General features: G+C 46.9%; 1 protein-coding gene across 1 annotated transcript; it reads right to left on the reverse strand.

Annotated features, from left to right (window-relative positions):
* Positions 1 to 1291: 1291 nt before the first annotated feature.
* Positions 1292 to 23654, reverse strand: LOC123344111 (cholesterol side-chain cleavage enzyme, mitochondrial). The gene is made up of 9 exons (XM_044979909.1): positions 23217 to 23654; positions 19258 to 19413; positions 18016 to 18215; positions 16742 to 16945; positions 15889 to 16049; positions 14304 to 14470; positions 9343 to 9421; positions 3499 to 3690; positions 1292 to 1810 (listed from the first exon to the last, which is right to left on the reverse strand). Exons 1-9 carry the CDS (start codon positions 23504 to 23506, stop codon positions 1688 to 1690), a joined length of 1572 nt encoding a protein of 523 aa, XP_044835844.1. The 5' UTR covers positions 23507 to 23654; the 3' UTR covers positions 1292 to 1687.
* Between the last annotated feature and the right edge of the window lie 3232 nt (positions 23655 to 26886).

Below are 26886 nucleotides of genomic sequence, written 5' to 3' on the forward strand. Positions count from 1 at the left end.
TATCCTACACCACCTACCTCCTTCCCAACCCTACCAAGGGAGACCCCCCTCACCCGCATTCCCTGAGGCTTCAGAGGGGTTAATTCAGTGGTTCTCAAACTTTTGTCCTGGTGATCCCTTTCACATAGCAAACCTCTGAGTGTGACCCCCCCCCCTTATAAATTGAAAACACTTTTTTATATATTTAACACTATTATAAATGCTGGAGGCAAAGCAGGGTTTGAGGTGGAGGCTGACAGCTCACGACCCCCAGTAATAACCTTGTGACCTCCCTGAGGGGTCCTGACCCCCAGTTTGAGAATCCCTGGGTTAATTTAATTTTAGCACCCTGTGTCCATTCACATGCATGTGCTATTTTGAGCATTTCAGTTTTCACAACATAGGCTCAGCCCAGATTCTGGAACAAGCTCAAATGCTCAGTTCGTGGAGTATGTACATAAGCTCTACTAAAGACAAACCCACAGTAACCATCTCCAGTTTGTGAGGGACCCCATGGAGCCAGTCTCTAGGAAACAGATAAATGCATGGGGGTTAAGTCCATTAATGGCTATTAGCCAAGATGGGTAATGAATGGTTACCCTAGCCTCTGTTTGTCAGACGGTGGAGATGGATGGCAGGGGAGAGATCACTTGATCATTACCTGTTAGGTTCACTCCCTCTGGGGCACTTGGCATTGTCCATTGTCGGTAGACAGGATACTGGGCTGGATGGACCTTTGGTTTGACCCAGTATGGCTGTTCTTATGTTCTAACCTAAATGAACCCAAAGTTATGGAGACAAATATGAGTCAAGGAAGCCAGCAGAGTATCAGAAATCTGGAAAAATCTCTGACTGGATGGGCTCAGGCATTTGGTCACAAGCTGAGGTGGTTCAAAAGTTTTGGATTTTTTTTAAGCAGAATTTTTTTATTGTTTCTTTAAACAATCAAACACAGCAAACAGCAAATATTTGGCCACACACTTCTGAAACCCCAAACCATATTCAGGTTTTGGCAGACTAATTTCAGCTTTTCAATTAAAAAAACCACAACAAATTTTGAAGGAAAGCAGACATGGTCCATGATTTTTTTCTGCTTTTTAAAAACCCCTAGTTTTCGAGCCAAAAAACTTTTTGACAGAAAATATTTGTCCAACCCTTTTAATGAGCTTTAGTGCCTTTAAGCACTAGCTGATTCTGAGAACCAGTGATATCTTGTAAAGAAGTTTTCTCAAAACTGGGTTTGTGCCGAGATGCGGAAAGTTTATTTTTCCCAGGGCCACCTGTGGGGGGGAGCAAGTGGGGCAATTTGCCCAGGCCCCGCAGGGCCCCCATGAGAATATAGTATTGCAATTTTTTTTATGGAAGGGACCCCCAAAATTGCTTTGCCCCAGGCCCCCTGGATCCTCTGGGCGGCCCTGGTGAGAGGGAGCCCAGGCTGATATGTCAGAGGGCTCAGTAGAACCCCAATTCCAGGTTGCACCACAGGGAATCCCATCACACACACCCTAGCCCCCTTCATTTCTCCTTACTAGAGTCTAATTTTTATGTCTAGAGACAAAGTTCCACAAAGACATAAATCATATGTACAGATTGTCCCAAACACAGGTGACAGCGCTTCAGCTGGCTCAAGATGGGTTGATGTTGGCTCCATCACCCATTGGCCCAGCCTTGTCACAGAATCAGTGGGGAGCGGTAGCTTCTGTTCCATTCATGGCTGGGAGTCCAAGGCTCGTAACGTAAGGCATATGGGTTTGTCTGGGATCAGGATGAGGTCAAACTTGGTACCAATGTCCACTCCTCTCTTGGTTTCTATCTTGAAGTTCTCCAGCATCTGGAAAATAGAACAAAGGAGACAATGAAAATCTGTCAGAGGTACAAACTCATCTTGATTCCAGCTAATGAGGCAAATGGAAAAGAAAGTCTCATTGCACAGTCAGATGCTGTGCAAGCTTCCCTCAACTCCCCAGACAGCTTTGCCAATGCCCCCACTTCTGACCTACACTAGAAGCACCATTGACTTGAGCTAGACAGTGGCAAGACACTATGTGCCACTTTTTCAACCTGTGGCACAATAATTTCTTGCCACAAGCCACTATCGCCCTCTGGAAGATCCAGAGTTGACTACCCCAGTGCAGGACATTTGCAGGACTGAGCAAGATGTGTGGCATTACCTCTCACTACTCTCCACTAAGAAGGATATTCAGTGGGGCCTTAGGTGGATGACCCTGATAACTAGAGGATGAGAAAGGAGATCTCTGGGAAGAAGGCAATGTGGGGCAGCTCCACTGTGGAGTAGGGTTGAAATGACTTTATCCCTAGTCTTTGGCTGAGGGAAGCCCTGTTGACTTGGGGGCTGGACATTCTTTAAATTTCCTTGTATTCATTGCACTAGATGGTCTTTGCTCTCCATCTGTGCATGCAGAAGATGACGTGCACACCCAAAAATGTTGCTCATTTGGGGAGGATTTTGTACCCCTCTAGTTTTGCTTTTTCATGAACTTCAAGAAAACTGGCAAAAATCTTCTGTGATCTGCCATAAAACAAACCATGTGACTTGCGAAACCTGCATTGTGCAGCCAGCTTTTACAGGAGGGGAGGGATAGCTCAGTGGTTTGAGCATTAGCCTATTAAACCCAAGGTTGTGAGTTCAATTCTTGAGGGGCCCCTTTAGGAATCTAGAGCAAAAATCTGGTTGCACTTGATGAGGTCCCTTCTAACCCTGACATTCTGTGAATCTAAGAGGCCAAAGGAAACTTCATGACCTTAGTTAACTCTTCAGCCAAACATTTTTTTGCATATTTGTTGCTAAACTTTTGCATGCTTCTAGCAGGACTCTCGGGGTACGGCTACACTGCATTATAAAGCAGGCGCTGTGGGATCTGGGCTTGTGGCCTTGGTGCTGCCAAGCCCGTGGCTTGAGCAGCCACACTGCATTGTAAACCTGGGTTTACAATTGCTGGAACCAGGTTTCACGCCATACTAACATGTCCACACTGTGCTACACAGACTGTCTGACTCGGGTCAGCTTGAGCTGTGGCTACACTGCAACATGACAGGGCTTGAGCAGGATTCAAGCTCAGCCCCATTCGCCTAGCAGGGTCCTAAGATCTGGGTCCTGAGTGCTTATTGAGTCAGACTGATTTATGTGTGGACGGAAGTGGGGGTTGGGGGCTTGGGCTTAAACCTAAGTCAGATCCCAGCTGAGTGTACAGTATAGACATACCCTCAGATCCCAGTATGGATTGCGGGGAGCTTGCTGGCACATGCACCTGCACTGTAATTTTCAGCCTTAGCTGTGTGAACCATCTACCATGCAATTCTCATTCCACTTGTGCAAGCCACGCAGACAGCCAAGTGCCTAGACCTCTGTTTCTCTCTTTCCCAACAGAGCCCTAGGTTCTCCTGGTTCTCTGTGCAGCTGCCCACAGCCCTTCTCTGACATCTCCGGGAACTTGCCTCAGCGACAAGGTGCTTTGCAAATTCTGTGGCTTTGCCAAGGGAGGAAGGTGTCAGACTCACATGGATCAGGAAGAGCTGCATCTCCAGCTCAGCAATCCTGCGACCGAGGCACTGGCGTGGCCCAAAGCCAAACCCCAGCCCCTTAAAGTATGTAGAGTCCATTTTCAGCCATCTCGCTGGGTCGAACAACTCTGGCTTGGTGAAGAACTTGGGATCACGGCCCATAGCATAAATTCCAACCTGCACTAGAGTCTGCAAAAGAGAGGGGAGGGAGGATGAGTGAACTGCTAGCAGCTCTCCCAGCAGGCATCCATCACAGAGGCTGTGCCAGACTTCATTCATGACAGGGGTGTGACACTGCAATCACAATGTGGGGGAATAGCATCTGCCCTTACACCAGGGGTGAGTCTGGCCCACTGTGCTACCACAAACAGAGAGCCACACACAGGGCCTGGTGGGCAGCCCTCCCTCAGGGTGGGTGACACTGACTTTAATGGTATGCTCCATTGGGAGAGCGCTGCTGTATGTGTTGCTCACAGAGGCTGTGCACTGTTCACTCTGTAACTGGCAATGGTTTCAGAGCCTGTCTGCTCCAGCCATTCATACATTTAGTTCCCCCATTTTCTTTGGGGCCATCTAAAGTGCTCTAACAACTGAGTGTAAGCTCCATATCTACGCATGGCTTAAACTCACTAGGTGAGTTCCCTCCCCCACCCCTTTACACTGGGTAAAAGGGCAAAGGGAACAGCAGAAGGGATCCCATATCCAGCTGGGGGAGAATTCCCTCAGTGCAGGCAAGTGTGGTGGAAGGCTGCCTTCTGAAGGACATGTATGCAGCAGAGATTCTGGGAGGAGCAGTGCTCTGTTGGGCAGGCTATGAAGGCTGCTGTAGGTTAGACAGGCCCCTGAGCCAGGGGACACTCCAGCCACCAGAGCAACCCAGGATCAGGCAGGTGCAAAGGTAGTTTAAAGTGCCCTCCCGTCCCCATCCCCCACCCCACCCCCCGGGCTGTGAGTTCTCTACTGTGTCTCTAAAGCTTAGCCCAGATTCCCATCCCACTAACATGCCTTGGCCAGCCAGTTTGAATGGGCCCAGGCGCTTGTGCTTTAGGCAGGGTTCAGATTCATGGTAGATCTTTTCTTTAAACACCAAGCTAATGTGCCCCAGCCCTGGCCTCACTGACTAGCCCAAGCCTGGTACAATCCTGGTTGGCCATAAGCAAGTTTTTAAATACTGTTTATCTACAGTCTTCCCTTGGCTGCGAATGGGGCCTTTGCTACAAGCCATGGGTATTCTGCACTAGATCGGGCTGACACAATGGTTAAAATGGCCGGGGCAGCCTATCATTGCTAGCCTCAGGTGCCAGATTGTGGGGTTGCACCACTAGGACCCAGAGTGTAGAAAATAGTGTCTGCTACTGTTGCATATGTATTCTCTCTGCTCTAGATGCACAGAGATGGAGTGCTATGCTGGAGGAAGGAGGGCACAAGAGACATAACAGGCAGGCAGGAGAAAAGGTGAGAGGGAATAACAGAAAGCAGCAGGAGCTGCAGGAAGAGAGAGAAGGAGGAGCCTCTTATGTACCTCTCTAGCACCCCCAGGAGCCTGGACTGATTAATACCAGCTTCTCAGGGAGCTTCCTGTTTCCTGATGCTTCCCTGAACCCACTTGAGGAGAACAAGCAGTCAACTGAAGTAGTAGGAGCCAGTTAGGCCTTTAAGATACTGATATCTTCCCTCACTCAGGCCCTGCTACAAGCCTGCTTATTTGGCCCCTTCAATTCAGTGAAAGCCACTATAGCTAGCACAGAAAAGCTGAGTGAAAGAAGAAAAAGCCCCTCTGGGGCAGCATTCAGAAAAAGAAAGAAAGCAAAGGAACCTTTTCTATCTAAGCAGGAAGGAGCTCTCCTGAGATACATAGACACAAATGTTCATGGTGAGCCTTCCGGCTCCAGTGAGAATGTGAGTGGTGAGGAGATGCCTGATCTTCCAGTTAGAGTGCAAGTGACCTGGTAGCTACTGCAGCATCCATCTCTCCATTTCAAATGGATGTAACCAGGCACATTCCTGAAGAAAAGTGTAGATCAGAGAAAAGTGTGGTGGAGGTGCAAGAAACAGCTGCTGCTGAGTTTAGTTCCTTAAACTAGATCCAGGTCTGTGGATCCACTTGAGCAATAGCCTGAGGGACTTCCTTGTACTGCTTAGGCCACAGCAACTTCATGTTCCCCAAAGACAATGAAAATAGAAGTTTCCATCCAACACATTACTGGCGTGAAATCCCCAATGGTGACAAAGTGGAGAGGCCATGGCTTATGTACTGAAAAACCCAGAATGCTGCATACTGTTTTTGTTGCAAACTCCTCCAGTCTAATGTTCCAGCCACATTAGGTTCTACAGGAACAAAGGACTGGACAAATCTGGCTAGAAATCTGGCATGCCCTGAGAAGGCAGCAAATCACCAGAGAGCATTCCATAGGTGGAAAGAGCTTGAGATGAGGCTAAGGTTAAAGGCCACCATAGATGATCAGCATCAAGAGAAGATTGCATCAGAGTCTCTTTACTGGCAAAAATGTTCTGAAACGGCTCATTGCCATTGTGAGAATGCTTGCTTCCCAAAACCTAGCACTGCATGGCACTTCGGATCAGCTGCATGTGCCAAACAATGGAAACTTTCTTAAAATTGTGGAGCTGATGGCTGACTTTGATGCTGTACTCCACGAGCATCTAAGAAGAGTCACCACCCAAGAAATGTACACACATCACTACGTTGGAAAAACAATTCAAAATGAGATTATACAGTTACTGGCAACAAAAGTCAAACAGAAGATTGTGGCAGATCTGAAGTCAGCAAGATAATACTCTGCTATTCTGGACTGCACACCTGACATCAGCCATGTGGAACAAATGACTTTAATGGTGCATTTTGTAACAACAATGGAACCTAGTGAAAATATCCCTGCAATGGTGACTATCAGAGAGCATTTTCTAGAATTTATTGACAATGATACTACACGAGATGGTATGACAATGTGCTTCTTAAAAAGCTGGAAGTTATGGGAATTGCTATAGCTGACATGAGAGGTCAGGGCTACGATAATGGTGCCAACATGAGAGGAAAGAACAGAGGAGTGCAGACACAGATCCGAGAGTTAAACCCTCAAGCTTTTTTTGTCCCATGCAGTTCTCATTCATTGAACTTGATGGTCATGATGCAGCATCAGCTTCTAGTGAGGCTGCTGAATTTTTTAATCTAATTCAAAGCATCTATGTATTTTTCTCTGCATCAACTCATCGATGGCAAATTTTGAAGCAACATCTGGGAACATCCTCTCTGACACTGAAACAACTGAGTGCCACATGATGGGAAAGTTGAGTGGAGGTGATAAAGCCTATCAAACACCAAATTAGGAAGATAGATTATGCCATAGTTGCCATTATGGAGGATAATGCTATGACAGGAACTGTTCATGGGAGAACAGTGGCAGGGGGAAATGGAATCACCAGAAACATACATAACTTCAAATTTCTGTGTGGCTTAGTGTTGTGGCATGACATACTGTTTGAAATAAATGTTGCAAGCAAGAGACTCCAAGGTCTTGACCTTGATATATCTGGAGCAATGGAACAACTGGACAAAGCAAAGTCATACCTACAGTCTTACCTGTCAGATGAGGGACTTCAAAACATTCTGAAGAATGCACAGAAGTTGGCAGAGGAACTTCACACTGAAGCTATTTTCCCACCCATTCAAGAATACAAGAGTCGCCGAAGAAGAAGACATTTTGATTACGAGGCATAAGAGACCTCAAACAACAATTCAAAGTTTAATTCTTTAACCAGGTGCTAGATTGTGCAATACAGTCAGCTGAAAAACGTTTCATGCAGTTCAAGGAACACAGCAGTATATTTGGGATGTTGTATGATATTCCAAAACGCCTCACTATACCTGAGTTATAAATTGGGGACACATCAGTTGGAAGTAACAGAGGAGAACGACCTCGGAGTATTGGTTGATCACAGGATGACTATGAGCCGCCAATGTGATATGGCCGTTAAAAAAGCTAATGCAGTTTTAGGATGCATCAGGCGAGGTATTTCCAGCAAAGATAAGGAGGTGTTAGTACCGTTATACAAGGCACTGGTGAGACCTCATTTAGAATACTGTGTGCAGTTCTGGTCTCCCATGTTTAAGAAGGATGAATTCAAACTGGAACAGGTTCAGAGACGGGCTACTAGGATGATCCGAGGAATGGAAAACCTATCTTATGAAAGGAGACTCAAAGAGCTTGGCTTGTTTAGCCTAACCAAAAGAAGGTTGAGGGGGGAATATGATTGCTCTTTATAAATATATCAGAGGGATAAATATTAAGGAGAGAGATGAATTATTTAAGCTTAGTACCAATGTGGACACAAGAACAAATGGATATAAACTGGACACTAGGAAGTTTAGACTTGAAATTAGATGAAGGTTTCTAACCATTAGAGGAGTGAAGTTCTGGAACAGCCTTCCAAGGGGAGTAATGGGGGCAAAAGACATATCTGGCTTTAAGATTAAGCTTGATAAGTTTATGGAGGGGATGGTATGATGGGATAGCCTAATTTTGGCAATTAATTTGGCAATTGATCTTTGATTATCAGCAGGTAAGTATGCCCAGTGGTCTGTGATGGGATGTTAGATGGGATGAGATCTGAGTTACTACAGAGAATTCTTTCCTGGGTGCTGGCTGGTGAGTCTTGCCCACATGCTCAGGGTTTAACTGATCGCCATATTTGGGGTCGGGAAGGAATTTTCCTCCAGGGCAGATTGGCAGAGGTCCTGGAGGTTTTTCACCTTCCTCTGCAGCATGGGGAACGGGGTCATTTGCTGGAGGATTCTCTGCAGCTTGACCAACCACAATCTGAGGACTTCAATAACTCAGACATAGGTTAGGGGTTTGTTATAGAAGTGGATGGGTGAGATTCTGTGGCCTGCATTGTGCAGGAGGTCAGACTAGATGATGATAGTGGTGTCCCTTCTGACCTTAAAGTCTATGAGTCTATGAAGAATACCTACACCAGCAATGCAGGGCACTAGAGACAGTGTTGACACATGATGACATGCGTAATATTGATGCGAGTGATTTAGGTAATTAACTGAAAGCCCTTTCAAGATACATTTCAGCAGGATCAACTCCAATGGCTGTTCTGGAATATATGTGCACAAATAAGATGACCACCGTCTTTCCAAATGCTTTTGTTGCTCTGCGCATACATCTAACGCTTCCTGTAGCAGTTGCCAGCGGAGAATGCAGCTTCTCCAAGCTGAAGTTAATAAAAACACATCGACGCTCCACAATGACACAGGAGAGGCTGGTCAGCCTTGCAATCTCAATAGATCGTGATCTCGCCCAGACTGTGGACCTTCAGGAAGCAGTTCAAATCTTTGCAACCAAGAAGGCACGGAAAGCACCACTTTGATTAGTCAAACAGATAAAAATGCCAGTGTTTACTATGAAGACAAGAAAAGTTACATTTGCTGTTCAGGCTTTTGAAAGTTAAGTGTTACTTAAAATTTTTGACCAAAGCATTTTAAGTTTTTAGTTCTCCTTTATTGGGGCAGGTAGCAAAGTAGTACCATGAGAGGAGTAGAACAGGAAAAAGGCAGAACTGAGATCTTTCAAAGTTTTGGCCCAAGCTCGAGGGTATGCGGGCATCATTTGAGCTCCCCGCCTCAGGTGCCAAAATGTTGTGGGCCGGCCCTGCAGCCTATAGTTGTGCTCCCATGCTGGCTACCACCATTGGAGAGGCACGAAAAGCAGTAATGGTGGGAAATGTTAAGACAAAAGTCTAGTGGAGACAAAGCCAAAGGTCCACAGGGGCCTGTTCCCCTCTTTCCATCTGGCCCTACCCCGGAGGGAAACTCACCTTGGCGGGGATGAAATAGTCCTGGAGGATAATCTCCTGTGTTGTGTATCTCTGTAGGGTCACTGCCACTGGATGGAGCCTGCAGGAGGAGGACACATCAGGGTGGTATTTACTCATCACTCATTTACAGTTGATATTGTCCCAAGGGGCAGCGTATACAATCAGGGCTGTACATGAAACAAGTCATCTGCTTTAGAAATAAGAGCTCAGCCCAAAGATTCCCCATGCCATTCTGCTCCCACTTTGCTAGAGGACCTACTTCTGTTAAACCAGGCCCTCGAGCTATTGCTCGTGACAGGGTAAACAAACCTTCCGCTGTCCAGGAAAGGTTTAACAAGCTGCTGTGGGCTTAATAAGCCATGACCTGCTACACCTGCAATAGGTATCAGATTAAAAAAATTAATTGCAATTAATCATGCAATTAAAAAAATAATCACGGTTAATCACACTGTTAAACAATAATAGAATACCATTTAAATATGTTTTTATGTTTTCTATATTTTCAAATATATTGATTTCAATTACAACACAGACTACTAAGTGTACTGTGTTCAGTTTATATTTATTTTTTATTAGAAATATTTACACTGTAAAAACAAAAAAAATAGTATTTTTTCAATTCCACCATGACAAGTACTGTAGTGCAATCTCTTTATCATGGAAGTTGAACTTACAAATGTAGAATTACCGGTATGTACAAAAAAACTGCATTCAAAAATAAAACAATGTAAAACTTTAAAGCCTAAAAGTCCACTCAGTCCTACTTGTAGTTCAGCCAATCATTCCAACCAGTGGTTCTCAACCAGGGGTACATGTACCCCTGGGGGTACTCAGAGGTCTTTCAGGGTGTACAGCAACTCATCTAGATGTTTACCTAGTTTTACAACAGGCTACATAAAAAGCACTAGTGAAGTCAGTACAAACTAAAATTACATAGAGACAATGACTTGTTTATACTGCTCTATATGCTATACACTGAAATGTAAGTACAGTATTTATATTCCAATTGATTTATAATTATATGGTAAAAATTAGAAAGTAAAAAATTTTCAGTAACAGTGTGCTGTGACACTTGAATTTTTGTGTCTGATTTTGTAAGCAAGTATTTCTTAAATAAGGTGAAACTTACAAGACAAATCAGACTCCTGAAAGGAGTACAATAGTCTGGAAAGGTTGAGAGCCACTGGCTAAGACAAACAAGTTTGTTTATATTTGTGGGAGACAATACCACCTGCTTTTTGTTTACAATGTCACCTGAAAGTGAGTTGCATGGCACTGTTCTAGCCAGTATGGCAAGATATTTATGTGCCAGATATGCTAAAGATTCATATGTCCCTTCATGCTTCAATCATAATTCCAGAGAACATCCTGACGATGGGTTTTGCTCAATAACAATCCAGAGCGGTGCAGACCAATGCGTGTTCATTTTCATCATCTGAGTCAGATGCCACCAGCAGAAGGTTGATTTTTCTTTTTTGGTGGTTCGGGTTCTGTAGTTTCCACATGAGACTGTTGATCTTTTAAGACTTCTGAAAGCATGCTCCACACCTCATCCCTCTCAGATATTGGAAGGCACTTCAGCTTCTTAAACCTTGGGTCAAGTGTTGAGAAATCTCACATTGGTACGTTCTTTTTGTTTTATCAAATCTGCAGTGAAAGTGTTCTTAAAATAAAGAACATGTGCTGGGATGTCATTCGAGACTGCTATAACATGAAATATATTAAAATATAGCAGAATGTGGGTAAAACAGAGCAGGAGACATACAATTCTCCCCTAAGGAGTTCAGTCACAAATTTAATTAACGCATAATTTTTTAATGAGCGTCATCAGCATGGAAGCATGTCCTCTGGAATGGTGGCTGAAGCATGAAGCATACGAATGTTTAGCATATCTGGCACGTAAATATCTTGCAATGCTGGCTACAAAAGTGCCTGTTCTCACTTTCAGATGACGTAAATAAGAAGTGGGCAGCATTATCTCCCGTAAATATAAACAAACTTGTTTGTCTTAGCGATTGGCTGAAAAAGAAGTAGGACTGAGTGGACTTGTAGGCTTTAAAGTGTTACATCATTTTGTTTTTGGGTTCCAGTTGTGTAACAAAAAAAATCTAAATTTCTAAGTTGCACTTCCTCGATAAAGAGATTGCACTACAGTACTTGTATCAGGTGAATTGAAAAATACAATTTCTTTAATTTATCATTTTTACACTGCAAATATTTGTAATAAAAACAATAAATTAAGTGAGCACTGTACACTTTGTATTCTGTGTTATAACTGAACAATATATTTGACGATGTAGAAAAACATCCACAAATATTTAATAAATTTCAATTGGTATTCTGTTGTTTAACAGTGTGGTTAAAACTGTGATTAATCATGATTAATTTTTTTTAAGTCAATCACATGAGTTAAGTGCAATTACTCCACAGCCCTTGTGTCAGGAGCTGTTAAAAGGGGCGAGCCCAGCTCCCGTAGAATCTGGCTGGGATGGAGAGCAGCTTCCCAGACCTTGCTCTGTGAGGAAAGTCTCACCTGGGGCCAGAAGCCCCAGAGGAGGGAAGGTCGACTTGACAGGGGATGTGCTCCATGTGACTTGCCGGTTTCTGCTCTGTGTGCGACCCTGCTTGAAAGGTCAAAAACCCCTTTTACTTTGTGCACCTGCCTGGGAACTCAGTAGTGGTTTGGTGGGAGCCCAGCTGTGGCCCTGTCACATTGCTTAAGACAGTTTCCATTGTGCACAGCATGCTGGCTGGGTAGCTGATCAAACCAGCGTATTGCTTCAATGGGATGGGAGCACTAGCATTTCCTTGCATTGAAGCAGGATTTACCCTGGTTTCCAGCAGGGTCTACCAATCCAAACACTGGTGGCTGAACAATTATTGCTAGAACTTGGAAATTCCCAGTGTAGGTAAGACACATGATGCCTAAAGCCAATTCTGCCAGATGGGGGTAAGGTCTAGTCTTGAATCACTCCATGGTAAGTGATTCCAGTGACAATTTGTGCTATCACCAAACTGGTCCTATAACACTACCTCTAATATTTTGCCTAAACTGTCCCAGTTTATTAGACTGACAAAAGAATTCAATTGATTTCCTAGAGTTGTGAATGTTGGAATCAATTATCAATGGTGCTATTTTTTTTCAAAGTTTCTTGAGTGCCTGGTATTAAAAATTCTGAAATACAAGGAAGCAGTAGGAAAGCTCGCAAAAAGAGACCAGACAAAATGCCCCCTCCCTTTGATCCACAGGCACAGGTCTTCAAAGCACTCGATGTGCCATGCGTCTCCTATGCAAGGGCAGAGTGTGTCATGGAGGAGTCAAGGAAGCTGCTCACACACAGAGAGAACCAGTTTAGTGATATCCTTACTCATGGTATCGTATGGGATGAGTGCAGGGGACTGGACCATATAAACTCTCAAGGTCCCTTCCAGTCCTATGATTCTGTGGTTTTATTCTAAAACTATTATAATTTTCAAATGCTAGGCAGCACAGTGCATAACATCCGTTACCAGAACTGGTAACAGCATACCTAGCTGTGTTCTAAGGTATTTTAAAAAGAACACATATCTTGGATCTTTCTGTAGCCAGGCCAAATCTGGTACTGAAGTCTGACCTGCAAGTAGCAGCGTTGCAGCCTCCTGTGTACAAGGGGTACATGACACTTTGTAACATGGGCCTATTTGTCAGTCTGCAAAGGCACTGTTCAGTGTAGCAGTTACCCAGAGTTAGCAATGACTTCATATTTGTTCTCTTCTCCTGTTTCCTTGAAGCTCAGAGAAATTGTCATGGAAAAGCAAAATGGAAAGTTTATGGTGAGCCCACTGGGAATGGGATGGAGGAATATTCCAATTCTGTGAACTTATTGTTTTGGAAGGACAACAGTGCTGTGCTCTGTGGTGCTCAGTTAATTGCTTTTTAAGAAGGCAGATTTATCACCCTTTGCATCAGTTTCTCTCAAAATGTTTCCATTGTTGCTAAGTCATAAATGCTGCACTGATGAAAAAGTGTGTTAGATGGACTGTAGCAAACACACTATGCTGACAGAGAACCAGAGGCCTCCAGCATCAAAAGCACAGGACCCCCCCCCGCCCACTAGAACAGGGGTCAGCAACCTTTCAGAAGTGGTGTGCCGAGTCTTCATTTATTCACTCTAATTTAAGGTTTCGCATGCCAGTAATACATTTTAACGTTTTTAGAAGGTATCTTTCTATAACAAGTGTTGTATGGAAAGTAAATAAGGTTTTTTAAATGTTTAAGAAGCTTCATTTAAAATTAAATTAAAAAGCAGAGCCCCCCCCCCCCCCCCGGACCGGTAGCCAGGACCTGGGCAGTGTGAGTGCCACTGAAAATCAGCTCGTGTTCCACCTTTGGCACACATGCAATAGGTTGCCTACCCCTGCACTAGAACTAAGGTGATAGCTCCATAGGTAAGTAGGTAGTGAGCTGTTATCTTCTAATACAAGGGTTCTCAAACTGTGGGTTGGGACCCCCAAGTGGGTCACAACCCCATTTTAATGGGGTCATCAAGGCCGGTGTTAGACTTCCTGGGGCCCAGGGTCCAAGCCACACCGCCCAGGGCTAAGGTTACATCATGCCCCCCAACCCAGGGCAGAAGCCCATGGGCTTCAGCTTTGGCCCCGCCCTGCCCTGGCCAGTCTTTGGTCCCCCGTTGTGGGGTCGTGTAGTAATGTTTGTTGTCAGAAGGGGGTCACGGTGCAATGAAATTTGAGAACCGCTGTTCTAAGAGGATCAGCAATTCAAGGGAGATGCTCATTTTTCTTCAAAGGTAAAAAACTCCAGCTCCAGTGCTCAGATTCTGTAGTGCTGGGGGCTGTACCAGGCCTACGTACCAGGCTGATTTCCCATAAAGAGAAGGCAGGCATCTGTAAACACACATCTGGGTAGAAAGTGGTGGGGGTCAGGAACTGATTGCAATATCTTGGAAAGGAAAACTCCTTACCTGAGTGTTTCCTTGATGACAGCTTTGAGCAGCCGGATGGCTTTCAACATCTTCAGGATATTGCCCTGTGCTGCCTGTCTGGCCGCAAAGATCTCTGCCCGCAGCTGCTCCTGCACCACTGGAGTGCGAGCCAGTTCGAACATGGCCCACTGGAGGGTCATGGAGGTCTAGAGCAGGGCACAGAGGATGGTCATGGGGGGGGGGTCTAGAGCAAGGCACAGGGTAACCTCCTAGAACTCAACACCAGCTGGGTTCTGACCCTAGGGCTGTTGCTCTCTGCGTGAGCCATACATGCCATGTCTCCTCTCTGTGCCTCAATTTCCCTTTCTGACAAGGGGGGGCGGTTGTGTTGCTTTAATGAAGCACCTTGAGATGCTCAGAGAAGAGCCCCTGTGTTGATGAAGTGTTACGGGCCAGGACTTTTAGAAGAGCCTATGGGAGAGAGGCACCCAGGTGCCCAAGCTCCAATTCCAGGCTCTCAACTTTTGCCATTCTTTGCCTTCTGTACTCCCCCACGAGCATCCTCCTTTGAGGAGCAGTGTGGGAAAGTCATCTGGGGGCATTTATGCCATCAGAGGGCTGCCAGAGCCAAGATATGCAAACAGGGAACTATGCTGAGGTTCCACCATTGCTCCTTAGTGAAATGCCAGGTCCAAGGTGATAATGAATGATCGCCCCTAAACCGTCTAGTACACAGAAACTACCGCAGATATTGTAATATTGCTGGCACATTCTGTACCTTGAGAGAGCACCCTGTAACCCTCCATATTCCTTATCTGTATATAATTGTGATATTACATATAAAGCATGCCTTGTAAGGCATCAGGGGAAAGGTTACGATCTTCTGAAAGTCATTTCTCTAGCCATATATGTTTATCATTAATGCATGTGAGGTTATGAGAATTGTGTCATATGGTTGTCACTGAAACATGCTGTAAATTGGGGAATCAGACAGATATTAGCTCCCCAGAGGCAACAGCAAGAAGAGTAACCAACTTCTGGGTGGGGTGTGAAGCAACCCATCAACAGCCATTGTTCAGCAAGGGAGCTACAATGCAATGACTCACCTGCATGAGGCCAGATCAGGGGGATTGCTCAACTTTGCCTGGAGACTCAGCAATGCCCCCTAGACATACCTGGACTTTTGTTTTCCAGGCACATGGACTGAGGGTATAAAACAGAGTGGACACATACTGGGCCCTTCTCCTGCCCCCACCTACGCTGCAAGCACATGGAGAAGAAGACAAGACTCCAACAGGGGAGATTGGCCCAGGTTTAAGGTATATTCCTGGGGTACAGTGCTGGGAGCTGGGGGGGATTTGGCTCTGGTGCCTTTCTCTGTGTTATTCATGAGTGGCTCTGGGAGCATTCATGCAATCTAGCTGGATTGCGGTTGTGCTGAGTGATCACAGCACCTGGAGGAGTTGCTGCTGGTCACAAGCAAGGCATTGTGAGATACAGCCCAGGTTGGAGAGAGATAAGGGGGAACAGCGGTCCCACAGTCTGAGGCTGCACCCCAGGGGGTCATGTCACAATCGCCACCACAACAATGGCAGTCTCCCCAATCCCCGAGGCTCAACCTTACTGTGTCCACCCCGCCCGCCATCATCTCTGTCATGTTGGCCTTGATGTCATCGATGGGCAGCTTGTCCTGTACTAAGAGGCTGGACAGAATGCCAGTATATTCCTTGGTGCTTTTCCGGTCCAGCCGGAGCTCTCGGTAGATATTCTGGATGCACTTGTCAGCTGGGAAAACGGGGAGGGAGATGGGGAGAAAAAGCAAAGACGTAAATTCAGCGTCTATAAGGGCCCAGCCCTCTTCCCACTCCCCATGCCATCACCACCCCATCTCTGAGCCCCTGGTCCCTGAGTCTCCTGCGGATGCTAAGGTGATGTCACTGAGTGGCATTTTAATGGCATCTCTTAAGCCAAAGGAGCTCACCTGCCCCAGCCAAAAGCTGTGTGGCTTTCCCATGGGACAGATCATTGGGCTTTCCCAGACTGGCCAACCCTGGCTAGAATCTAGTACCCAAGGACAGTATAGGGAATTCTGCTCTTTCCTGACACTTCATATCTTTCCTATAATTCCCCAACTGAAGACATTTGAGTGATCCCTCCTGCACCACAGAAAACCCCACCAGCTCCTCCAGCAGAGCTATCCCTGCTGTCTTCCATCTAAAAGACCCCAGCAACATATCAAAGCCCTCAGTATAGCAAGGAGCAAGTATCTTGCCAGAGTTACCCTTTCCTATTAGCAAGAGCTATTTTCTGTGCAAATCCATCCTTTTCCCTGCATGATGCTCCCACAACTTCTCATCTGTGGCAGTATGAGACTGAATCTGGGACCTTCCGCATGATAGCATGAACGCTCCTGCCCTAGCCACCACCCTTTCCCTAAGATGGTTGGGATCTATGCAACAGTGCACATGAGCTCTCACCATGCCTGAAAATCACATCCCAGGATTGCACATGGTCCCGCCAGGTCTTAGAGTTGATCCTGCAGAGCACACTGGGTGGGATGTAGAGCATGGGTGAGGTGGTGTGGAACATCAGGGTCACGGCATCAATGAAATTCTGCGCCTCAGGGTCAATTAAATCCTGCAGAAGCCCGAGGCGTGCTCCATACAGGACATTGCACACGGCTGCAGGAGCAAGGGTTAGAGTTAGAATTCAAAACTTCCAACATCCCCAAAAATGTCACTCTGGAGTGATCTTAAGCCATTGGCCACAAGCACCTCCATTGCACAGTATGTTGATATGCAGGCCTGGTAGTGCTGTCTATTAAGGATACACAGGCAACCATAAATCTGGCGTTTCCTAGCTTCCAAGAACTTGGCTTTACAACCTTAATGTTCTTTTGTATGTAGTTCTATTGCATGTAATATATAGTGTCTCTTATCCAACATCATTCCAAGATCTTTGCTCCAGAGAGGGGTCATTTCTATCCATTTCTATTCTAGCACTAACATATTTGTCGTTATATATATAAAACACAGTGTCTAGGACTGAAATACAGCCACCTCTGTGGTGAAATGGCAGTATTTCAGGGCCAGCCGACATTGCACAACAGTTCAGGACACGAAGAAAGAGCACTACATGTAGCTGAGGCTGCAGAGAGGGTTTGTGAGGCAGGATGACTCCAGCTGAAATTTAGCGAGGACTCTGGCGTCATCAACTGTATTCTTGGAGGAAGTGCCATGAGTAGTCAGAGACACAGTTCAGGGGCCAGGTGGTGTAAATTAATGTGTTTCCATTGACTTCAGTGGAGCTGTGGTGACTTAAACCAGCTGTGGATGTGGTCCTATAAATATATTTCATCCACAAGACACTCAGACAAGATGGGAAGAGAGGTTCTGGATGGTCCTTGCAGAAGCTTGCATTGCAGTGTGAGGCATATGGTTAAACACTGACCCCATGGGGTTTGTTTCAAGCTGAAGAGGTTCTGCTGAAGGTCACTCGAGTGCTCATCCAAACAGAGTTTCCTAAGCAGAAAGGGTGGATTTTCCACTTCCTAAGGGCGTTCAGACCCTATAGGTATGGTTCAACCCTTTCTAATGATAACGGGCCATTTGCAAAGTCACAGGAATCAGTGGCATGTCTGGGGTGTCTGGATTTAGGCACTAGTGCAAACTGACTGAGCTCTGCTTCCCCCAGCCCACTGAGCCAATGACAGCCCACAGGCAGCTGCAACATGCCAGCCCAGTCCACTCACACTCCAGGGCGAAGCGGAACAGCTCATTGGTGAGGTCGGCTGTCCACCTTCCCCGGCCACTCTTCTCGATCTGGACTCGGACCCTCTTGACAAAGTCCTCGCTCACCTCATTCAACAGGGGCACAAAGCAGTCGATCACCTGCAGGGACAGTACCTCTTTATTCAGAATGAGGCGGTCGGAGCGCCAGGCCTCTCCCTTCCTGGGAAAATCAAAGGAAGATCACTAACATAGCTGTGTTCCCTGATATGTCCCACGTTTCAGGGCAGGCCACAGTCTAAACCCATTCTTTCCCACTACACCCAGCCCCTACCCACCTCTGCAACCCTCCTCATCTCACCCATGAAGCAACATAGACTGATTTTCCCTGAGTGGCACCCACTGCTTCCTGCCCAGCTGCCATGCCCTGGCTGGTCTGTTCCCATGTGAATTCCCTCCCAGACCTTGAATCACATGGTCCAGGCCAGAGTCCTGGCCTGACAGTCACACGGGTCCTAGCAGCAGGGAAGCAAGTTGCATGGGGAGTGTAAGCTAGGGATCAAGGAGGGTTTCCAGGATGGACAGGTTGTCATGTGCTCCAGTTAAGAGATCAGACCTGACTCTCTACTATGGGTAAACGTACCTGACCCACCTGAGCCTCAGTTTCCTAAGAATTAGGTGTCAACCCACTTCTCTCCCCAGCTGATGCTCCAAATTCAGAGGCATCACTATGACAATGCTCCTCTTCTCACATCATGCTAAATCTCCTCCCTTCCTAGATTACTACATTAAGGTGAGCCCAGCTACCTTTGTCATTAGAAAGGGAACTTCACTCCACCCCCTAACCCCACATCTACACTGACTATACCTTGGGAAGGGTTCATTTCTTTCCCGAGTTTCTCTTTTCTTAGGGCTTGGCTACACTTACAAATTTGCAGCGCTGCAGCAGGGTGTGAAAACACACCCTCTGCAGCGCTGCAAATTGCGGCGCTACAAAGCGCCAGTGTAGTCAAAGCCCCAGCGCTGGGAGCCGCGCTCCCAGCGCTGTCCGTTATTCCCCACAGGGAAGTGGAGTACGGACAGCGCTGGGAGAGCTTTCTCCCAGCGCTGGTGCTTTGACTACACTTAGCGCTTCAAAGCGCTGCCGCGGCAGCGCTGCCGCGGCAGCGCTTTGAAATGCAAGTGTAGCCATAGTGTGTGTCTGAAGTGAGGGTCAGAAGAGGCCCTGAAGAAAGGGCCCCAGCATACCCTTTTATAGTCCTTACTTGAGAAGCACTCCATATGGTTTGTTGCGGAAGTCACGGTAGGCCATCCAAGGTGGCACCATGAACCTCTCTGGGTAGTTGCCCTCCGATTTAAAGAGCGTAGCAGCATCTTCAGGGTTAATGATATTCACACTCTGGTAGAGGCCGAGTTTCTCCCTGTAACATTTGACAGGGAATCAGGACACTCCCACAAGCAAAGAGCCCTGAAGAAAACCTCACTTGCTCACCCTAATAAATGCTGAGTGGGGTAGGGGTTGTGACTGGTACCCCATGAGTAGCAATGGGGGAAATCTACAAGGGCCAGAGTCTCTGTTCAGCATCGATACACACCTAAAAGTCTGGCTGCTGATCAAAACTATGGGCCTGATCCAAAGTTCGAAGTCTTTCCACTGACACCAATGACCTCTGGATCAAGCCCTGTCTTCTGAATTATGTATTTAATTAACTTGAAATATCTAAAACATGCCCATTGCAGTTCCCCCGGACATATGTTGTATGTGAAAAATACGACTCTTATCACATAAATAACACGCATAAACTCCCATACTTGAAACTCAAAGGATGGGCTTTTAGCAGCACCCAAGTGACATAGCAGCACAAATTCCATTGACTCCCAATAAGACATATGCTTCAGCAATCACTTGGCTAGTCTGATTTCAAAGGGGTTCGGACCAGCCCTTAACAAGTGCTTCATAATCTATATGAGATTATGACTAGAGACTGCACTCAGTGACCCAATAGGTCTCATCCCTTCTGTTTTTAATACTTCTGTATTTGTTTAGTGATTAGTGTATGGGATTGGCATCCAGGATAACTGGCTTCTGTTACTGACTCCCTCTCTAACTCCAAGTCATGTCTCCTTCCCCTGCCTCCGTTTAACCTTCTGTAAAATCAAAACAACAATAATATGTCCCTCTCTCCTGTGGGTACTGTGAGGCTTGTTTAGTTTAATGTTTGTTGATTTTGCTCGCAGTCCTTGGACAAAAGTGGCCAGCACAGGAGTTAGACATGAAAATGAGTTAAATTGAATGAGCTACGATTTCCTGTCCAAAACAGGGGTAGCCCCAAGCTGGTCCCACGGGAAGCGTTTTCATTAGTCTCACACTCAGATATTTTGGTCAGTTGATTTTATTTTCTTTCATAGTCATACCCTGTCATAGCATGATAATAATCGTCCTCATTGTTTGTCAAGCTCAACTGCACATATTTAGCTAATTTCATCGTCCTCACTCAACCCCTTTGCTGCTGTCCTCTGAATTGCCTTCCTGTTACCAATATCTTGCTGATAATGATTCTACCTAAAACTCAGCTGGGCCCTGTTACCCTGGAATCTGAGCCCGCCATGGGCTTTGAAGTATTTGTCCTAACAACTCTCTGAGGAAGGGAAATGTTATTCCCATTTCACAAGTGGTATACTAAGGTGTAGAGTCTCTAATGGCCAGATTTTGCAAGATACTTAGACATCGATGTTCTCAGCCTAACTCGTTGAGTAGCCTAAATCTCATTCTCAAAAGTGATTTAGGCACCTAGGATTCTCAATCCCATTGGCTTTCAGTGGGAATTTGGCTCCTAAGGGCATAAATCTATTTTGCAAATGAGATTTAGGCTCCTAAATAAATTAGGTTGCTACAACACTGAGTGCAGCAATACCTAAGTACCTTTACAAATCTGGGCCTAAGTGAATTTCCCATGATCACATGTGAGGTCTGTAGTTGAGCAGGAACACAGGTCTCCCCCATCCTGGGCTAGAACCCTAACTACTGAACCACCCTTCCTGTTCTGCCTGAATACAATGAGTTGCCCAGAACCATATTTTACGGGCACTTGCACCAATCCAAAGTATCAATTACCTGGCAGCCTTGCATGAAGCCTTGATATCAAGTTTCAACACCTTTGGAAAAAGTATGTACTTTTGAAAATGCTGGCCTTAACCTTCCTATGCCTCAGTTTTCCCACCTCTAAAGCGGGGGTAATAAGTTACCTATCTCATAGGGAGACAGTGAAACTTAATCCATGAATGTGCCTTAACAGCCTGTGCTACTTCTTGGGTTAAGTAGTGCAGCTGCTCTGGGTCTATAACTCTTTGTGTGATCAAGGGGCGATCAGCATGGGAAAGGGTCACTCTTCCTGTCTGCCCAGTGCACACAGTGAAGAATTTGAGCAGGTTGCTTTGTGGCTTTGGAGCCACAACCTGAGTCTGTGTGGGACACAGTCAGAACACAGCCAGAATTCCCCCTGGTGCACTGAGGTGGAAGCTTTGTCACCTGTTTCAAGACGGCAGCATCTATTTCCCCTCCACCCCTTCATACTGGCTCAGCTGCTCTAACTGGCACAGAGCCATGGTTGCACCGTCCATTTGCCCCACAACAACCTCTTTGGGAAGGCTGGCATGGTTCGTGCCACTAGCCTTTCACACAGATCATGCAAGAATTATCTGTGGCTGTCCACAGGGCCTAAGTGCAAGGGGCAGCTCCCCTTGAACACCCAGTCACAATCTGTCTTCTAAACTACAACAAAGCCACATCCCACAGCCTTTTTCCATAGGGCCTCCCCCTAAATGTCCTTTCTAAGGGTCTGATCCTGGGAGCTGCTGACACCTGCAACTCCAAATCAATGGGAATTGCTGGAGATGACCACCACCCAAGATCAGACTCTAGTTACCCAGGCAAAACACCTATTCCTTCCAAAGGGAACTGAGCACAAATAAAGAATAAGGGCTTCAGGATCAGGCCCATGCAGACTAAACTAGCCCCAGCTGTGTAACAGATATACAAGGTAGTGGGTCAAATCCCTAAGACTAAGTCTAGGGGTGAATTTGAGCCCATGAGGTTTTCTCATGACTAAAATAACCCTTGGCTAAAGAGATATTGGTGGAAGCAAAACACTGAGATGAAAAATATAAGGCCAGCACCTCAGCTGGTGTAAATGGACACAGCTCCACTGCAACCTGTAGAAATCCCCTGACTTTTGCTAGCTGAGGATCTGGCCCATAGCCTTGTACTAAGTACAGTTTGGAGAGAAGTTTGTTGTTTATAATAGAGTCCTAAAGATTCTGACAGCCAAGGGAGTGTGATCAGAGCGACAATAAAATGTACCGAAGAATGTAAATGGCCACTTAGATCCCATGTTGGCTTTCTCGGAATAGTTATACAACAAATATTTTGATTTGCAGATTGAAGGGTAAATCCAGGGCCTCTTGCCATGTTATATAAACTGTTGGTTGAGTTGGGCATGTGCTGCAATGACAGAGTGAAATTACACTGTGTGATGTTACATGTTCACACACTGGGGTTTTGTATTACTGCCCATCCCCATGGTGTCTGAGCTCCTAGATGTACAAACCTACATGGAGAGGAAGGGTGGCCTTCTGGTTAAGCCACCAGCTGAGACTTCCTGTCACCCCTAAATCTGGCCCAGACCAGACACTTGAAGGATCTTTCAGATCGGACCCTGGTAGACTATTAGTGTTCCAGTCACTGAAATCAAGGTCCCTCTGTGCTAGGCACTGTGTATTGGGGGGAGGGGGGCAAATACCTTACCATCTCACTAGCCAAAGGGTAGGTTTTGAAACTGAGGCACAAAGAGGCCAGTGACTTGCCCACTGTCATGCAGCAATTCAGTACCAGAGTTGGCACTAGAGCCCAGGTCGCCTCACTCCCAGTCCAGTGCCTTATTCACTAGACCACACTGCCCCTCAGTTGATACTACTGGAGTTGGGTCCCTGGGGGACAGAGGTAAAAGCCGATCTAAATTTAGGGGCAGATGGATAAGATTGTCCCATAAGGCACTGAGAACCCAAGTTTCCAGGCTCATGCTCTATTGCCCAACCCACTAGACCATGGTACCTCAACACCCTACCGATACACACATTTATGCCACTGAGCTGCCCTTAGCAGGGATGTGCAGTTCAGAAGGAGTGCTGTTGCTGCCCAAGTGGGGCTTGCCTCACAGCTTCTTACCTGTAAATGGGTCCAAACTTCTGGAACTTGTGGATCATGATGTTGTGGACGTTGTGGAAGCCACCCTCCTGCCAGAAGTGAAAGAGGTTAAGCCAGCCTGTTCTCCAGTTGCCTGGGAGCTCGCTGAAGGACCGGGCCACCTTCCTTTGGAGGGAAGGAGAGTACACCTCGCCAGCGGCTGTGTAAGCCCTGCGGTTGCCGAGGATCTGGCCATTCTCGGTAGGGGAGAGGAGCCACAGGATGCTGGGATTGGCTAAAGCTGGCAAACGCACGCCACCCCTGGCTAACATGGCCCTGAGAGAAGGGAGAACAAAACCAACGAGTCACCTTGTGAGGCAAAATTCCTACAGACTGGCCCATGCTCCAAGAGCCTTGCTCTTATATTAACACAGTCTCTGTCAAGGATATGAGCTAGCCAGTTGAATCACTGCTGCAGTCCTTGCCTCCCAATCATGTGATAATTATAGTAATGGCAGTGGAAGGTTAGTGCAAACCACGCCCATAGGCATGCGGGAGTAACGGGGGAGTGAGGTAGGGGGGTGGACATGGTTGGCTACTCCCACTTCCCTTCCCAGTGAGAAAGCTCAGGAATGCATTTCTTTGCAAGGGATAGAAATCTGGTTCAGATCAGCTCTCTAACCCTAATCTTTGATGCTCCAACAATGCTGGTTAGCTTGATTTCATAGGGTTTCCTGGAAGACGATTGGGTGATACAGTATGTTTGGGAGAAGGACGAGAGGGCACAGAACAAGGACCATGACCTAGATCCTCAAAGACATTTATGTTCATAACTTCCATTGAAATCAAAGCTCTAGATAATTACTGTATGAATGAAAATAACAGGGCTGCCCAGAGGGGGGGGGCAAGAGGGGCAATTTGCCCCAGGCCCCACAGGGGCCCCACGGGAATATAGTATTCTACAGTATTGCAACTTTTTTTTAATTGAAGGGCCCCCCCCCCCCCCCACATTGCTTTGCCCCAGGCCCCCTGAATCGTCCCAGCAAATCCTCCCCACCACCTACCTCTTTTAATAAGTATCTCTCAAAGCAGTTTACAAAGGAGGTCAGAATTATTATCTCCCTTTTACAAACGGGAAAACTGAGGCACAGAGAGATGATGTAACGCAGCAAGCCAAGTCCAGTGCTCTACCCACTAGGAAATAGTACTTTTTCAAAGGATATTCTGCAAGTAAAAATTGAGCTTACTCAATATCTGCTCTGCATCTAGAGGAGAACTGACTGTTTCAAAGCAGCCAACTCTGGTGATTTCACTGCAAGTCCTGTGAGATTTGATGTTTTTCTTAAAGTTGAGACTCCTGGAGTCCACTGGTTACAGGAGAAATTCAGCTTTTGGGTTTTTTATTATTTTTTTTTAATTGCTGAGAAATTAAAGACTATATATATAGTCTTTTTCCTTACCTCCTAGTTGCTGAGATTTCACGGTGCACTTGTTTCACAATTTCAATCTTATATATATATCATTATGTTTAAGCCAATCTCATTTCTGGGGACCTTGCTCCTGATTTTTGAATGCTTGGGGATTGACAATACTACAATTCATAAGGGCTGAGTTCTGTTTGGCTTGGGTAAACTAAGGTCTAGGCAAAAAACACTTTGCAATCAAGAATATTTTTCTGCATTTGCATAGTACAAAAGTCTGAGATGAATGGGTTTGCCAGGAAGGTTCCCCTTGAAAACAAAAACAACACAGTTTCAAGTTGTCATGAACTCATAGTACTGGTGCTCTCCCCCGGCTCTGTATGGTCACTGGGCGGAACCCCCTTCAGTGCCACAGCCCTTTTCAAGGAGTCCACTCTCTCCCAGGGGTTAAGCCGTAGGGCCCTCCACATCCTGGAACTGCACCTCTCTGACCCTCAGCATGCCTGTCTCTCAACGTAGGTGCTCCCAGGGAGTCCACTCGCTCTGGACCCCCAGGGCCTCCAACCCCAGAGGGAATAATGCAACCTGGATCACCCTGATCTCAAGATTGGAGTGATTCTCCACCAACATAAAACAGAAGGATTTATTGAGCATCAGAACCCAGCATGGGAAACTCTCTGGGCCCTCAGGCCTTGCATCCCTCAGCACAGTACATCTAGGTCTGTCCCACATCCAGGTGGGGTCTGGCTGCTCCCTCTCTAGTCTAGAAGCCCCCGCCTTCCAACCCAGGCATTCTATATCACCTATCACAGGCCCCAACAGCTCCTCCCCTGTCCTTTGTCTTCCATCCCAGGTAAATAGGTAGCTGGGGCCCTTTCTCCTCCATCCTTTGTCCCTCGTTTGGCTGGAACTGGTTGGTCAGGTCACCTGGGTCCTCTCTCTTCAACCCATTGGCCTCCCACTGGCCAGCAATGGCTGCCTTCCAAGCTGGGCTGGGCCTCTTGGTCACCAGGTTACCGGTCAATCTCCAGGCTGTTGTCTGGGGTCCCAGCTGCTAGGCAAGGTAACACCTGGTCCTCTGCAACAACAAACCCTCTCCCACCACCTTGTTAAATATTCAGCACATAGGGAAACTGAGGTGCGCACACACTGTTTATGTAAAACACTACCAAAATCCCCAACTTTGTCACATCTCTCCCTCTTTGAATCTGAACTGAGCAGGCTAACTCCAGGAATGTGAATGGGGGGTGTCCCAAGATCTAAGTGATGGGCTTTGAGGAGCTTGCAGTGTTTTGGAGGCAGTGTGTACGTGTGGTGTTACAAGGGCCAGGTGATGGGGCCTGAGGGGAGCCTAGTATTTTAGATGGAGTATATATGGGGGGTGTCACAAGAACAAGGTGAAGGGTCCTAAGGGGCACAAAGTGTTTCGCAGCCAGTGTTTATGGGAGGTTGTCACAAGGGCCAGGTGGCTGGGTCTGAGGGGTGCCCAGTGTTTTGGAGGCAGTATATATGGGGGTACCAGAAGGATCAGGTGACGGGACTGAGGGACACATTGTGTTTAGGAGGCAGTGTAAATGTGGGGATGTCACAAGGATCAGGTGATGGGACTGAAGGAGCGTGGCATTTTGGAGTCTATCTGTATTGGGGTGTCACAAGAGCCCGGTGACAATCTCTGAGGGGCATGCATTTTTTTGGAGGCCGTGTGATGAGGGGTTGTGACAAAGACCAGATGCCAGGCTCTGAGGGATGTGCAATGTTTTGGAGGCAGCGCATATGGTGTGTGCAGGGCAGCAGGTTTGAAGAACTTTTGGTGGTGCCAAGATCATCCAGAGCCCACCTTCCCCAAACTCCACCCCCCCAAACGCCACCCTCTCACCTGCCTAAGGCTCCGGGAGGAGGTCTGGGGTGCAAGGCCCTGGGCTGGGGCAGGGGATTGGAGGGAGTGGTGGAGTCTGCAGACTCTGGGAGGGAGTTTGAGTGCAGAAGGGGTGAGAGATTGGGCTCTGGGATGGAGTTTGGGTGCAGTCTGTGGACTGGGGTGGCCGTGCAGGCTCTGGAGGGAGTTTGGGGATGTGAGGGGGCTGGAGCGGGGGGTGCAGGCTCTGGGAGGGAGTTTGGGGGCGGGAGTGGGCTGTGGGCTTGGGGAGGGGGTGCAAGCTGTGAGAGAGGGTAAGGAGTGCAGCGCTTACCTGGGGCTCCTAGGCAGGGTGGGCGGGGGGGACTTCCATTGGCTGCAGGGGCACTCGGGGCACTTGTGTCCCGCCCACCTACGGGCTGCAGGGAGGAGCTGG

This window comes from Mauremys mutica, chromosome 11 (genome assembly GCF_020497125.1).
Source record: "Mauremys mutica isolate MM-2020 ecotype Southern chromosome 11, ASM2049712v1, whole genome shotgun sequence".
Taxonomy (NCBI): Eukaryota; Metazoa; Chordata; order Testudines; family Geoemydidae; genus Mauremys; species Mauremys mutica.

Bases quoted from the DNA above. Each gene is read 5' to 3' on its own strand.
- LOC123344111 (XM_044979909.1), bottom strand. From the start codon at position 23,506: ATGTTAGCCAGGGGTGGCGTGCGTTTGCCAGCTTTAGCCAATCCCAGC. The intron at 18,216-19,257 runs GTAAGGACTATA...TGATTTTCCCAG, and splicing joins CCATATGGAGTGCTTCTCAA to GAAGGGAGAGGCCTGGCGCT. The intron at 1,811-3,498 runs GTGAGTCTGACA...TCTATTTTCCAG, and splicing joins TGCAGCTCTTCCTGATCCAT to ATGCTGGAGAACTTCAAGAT.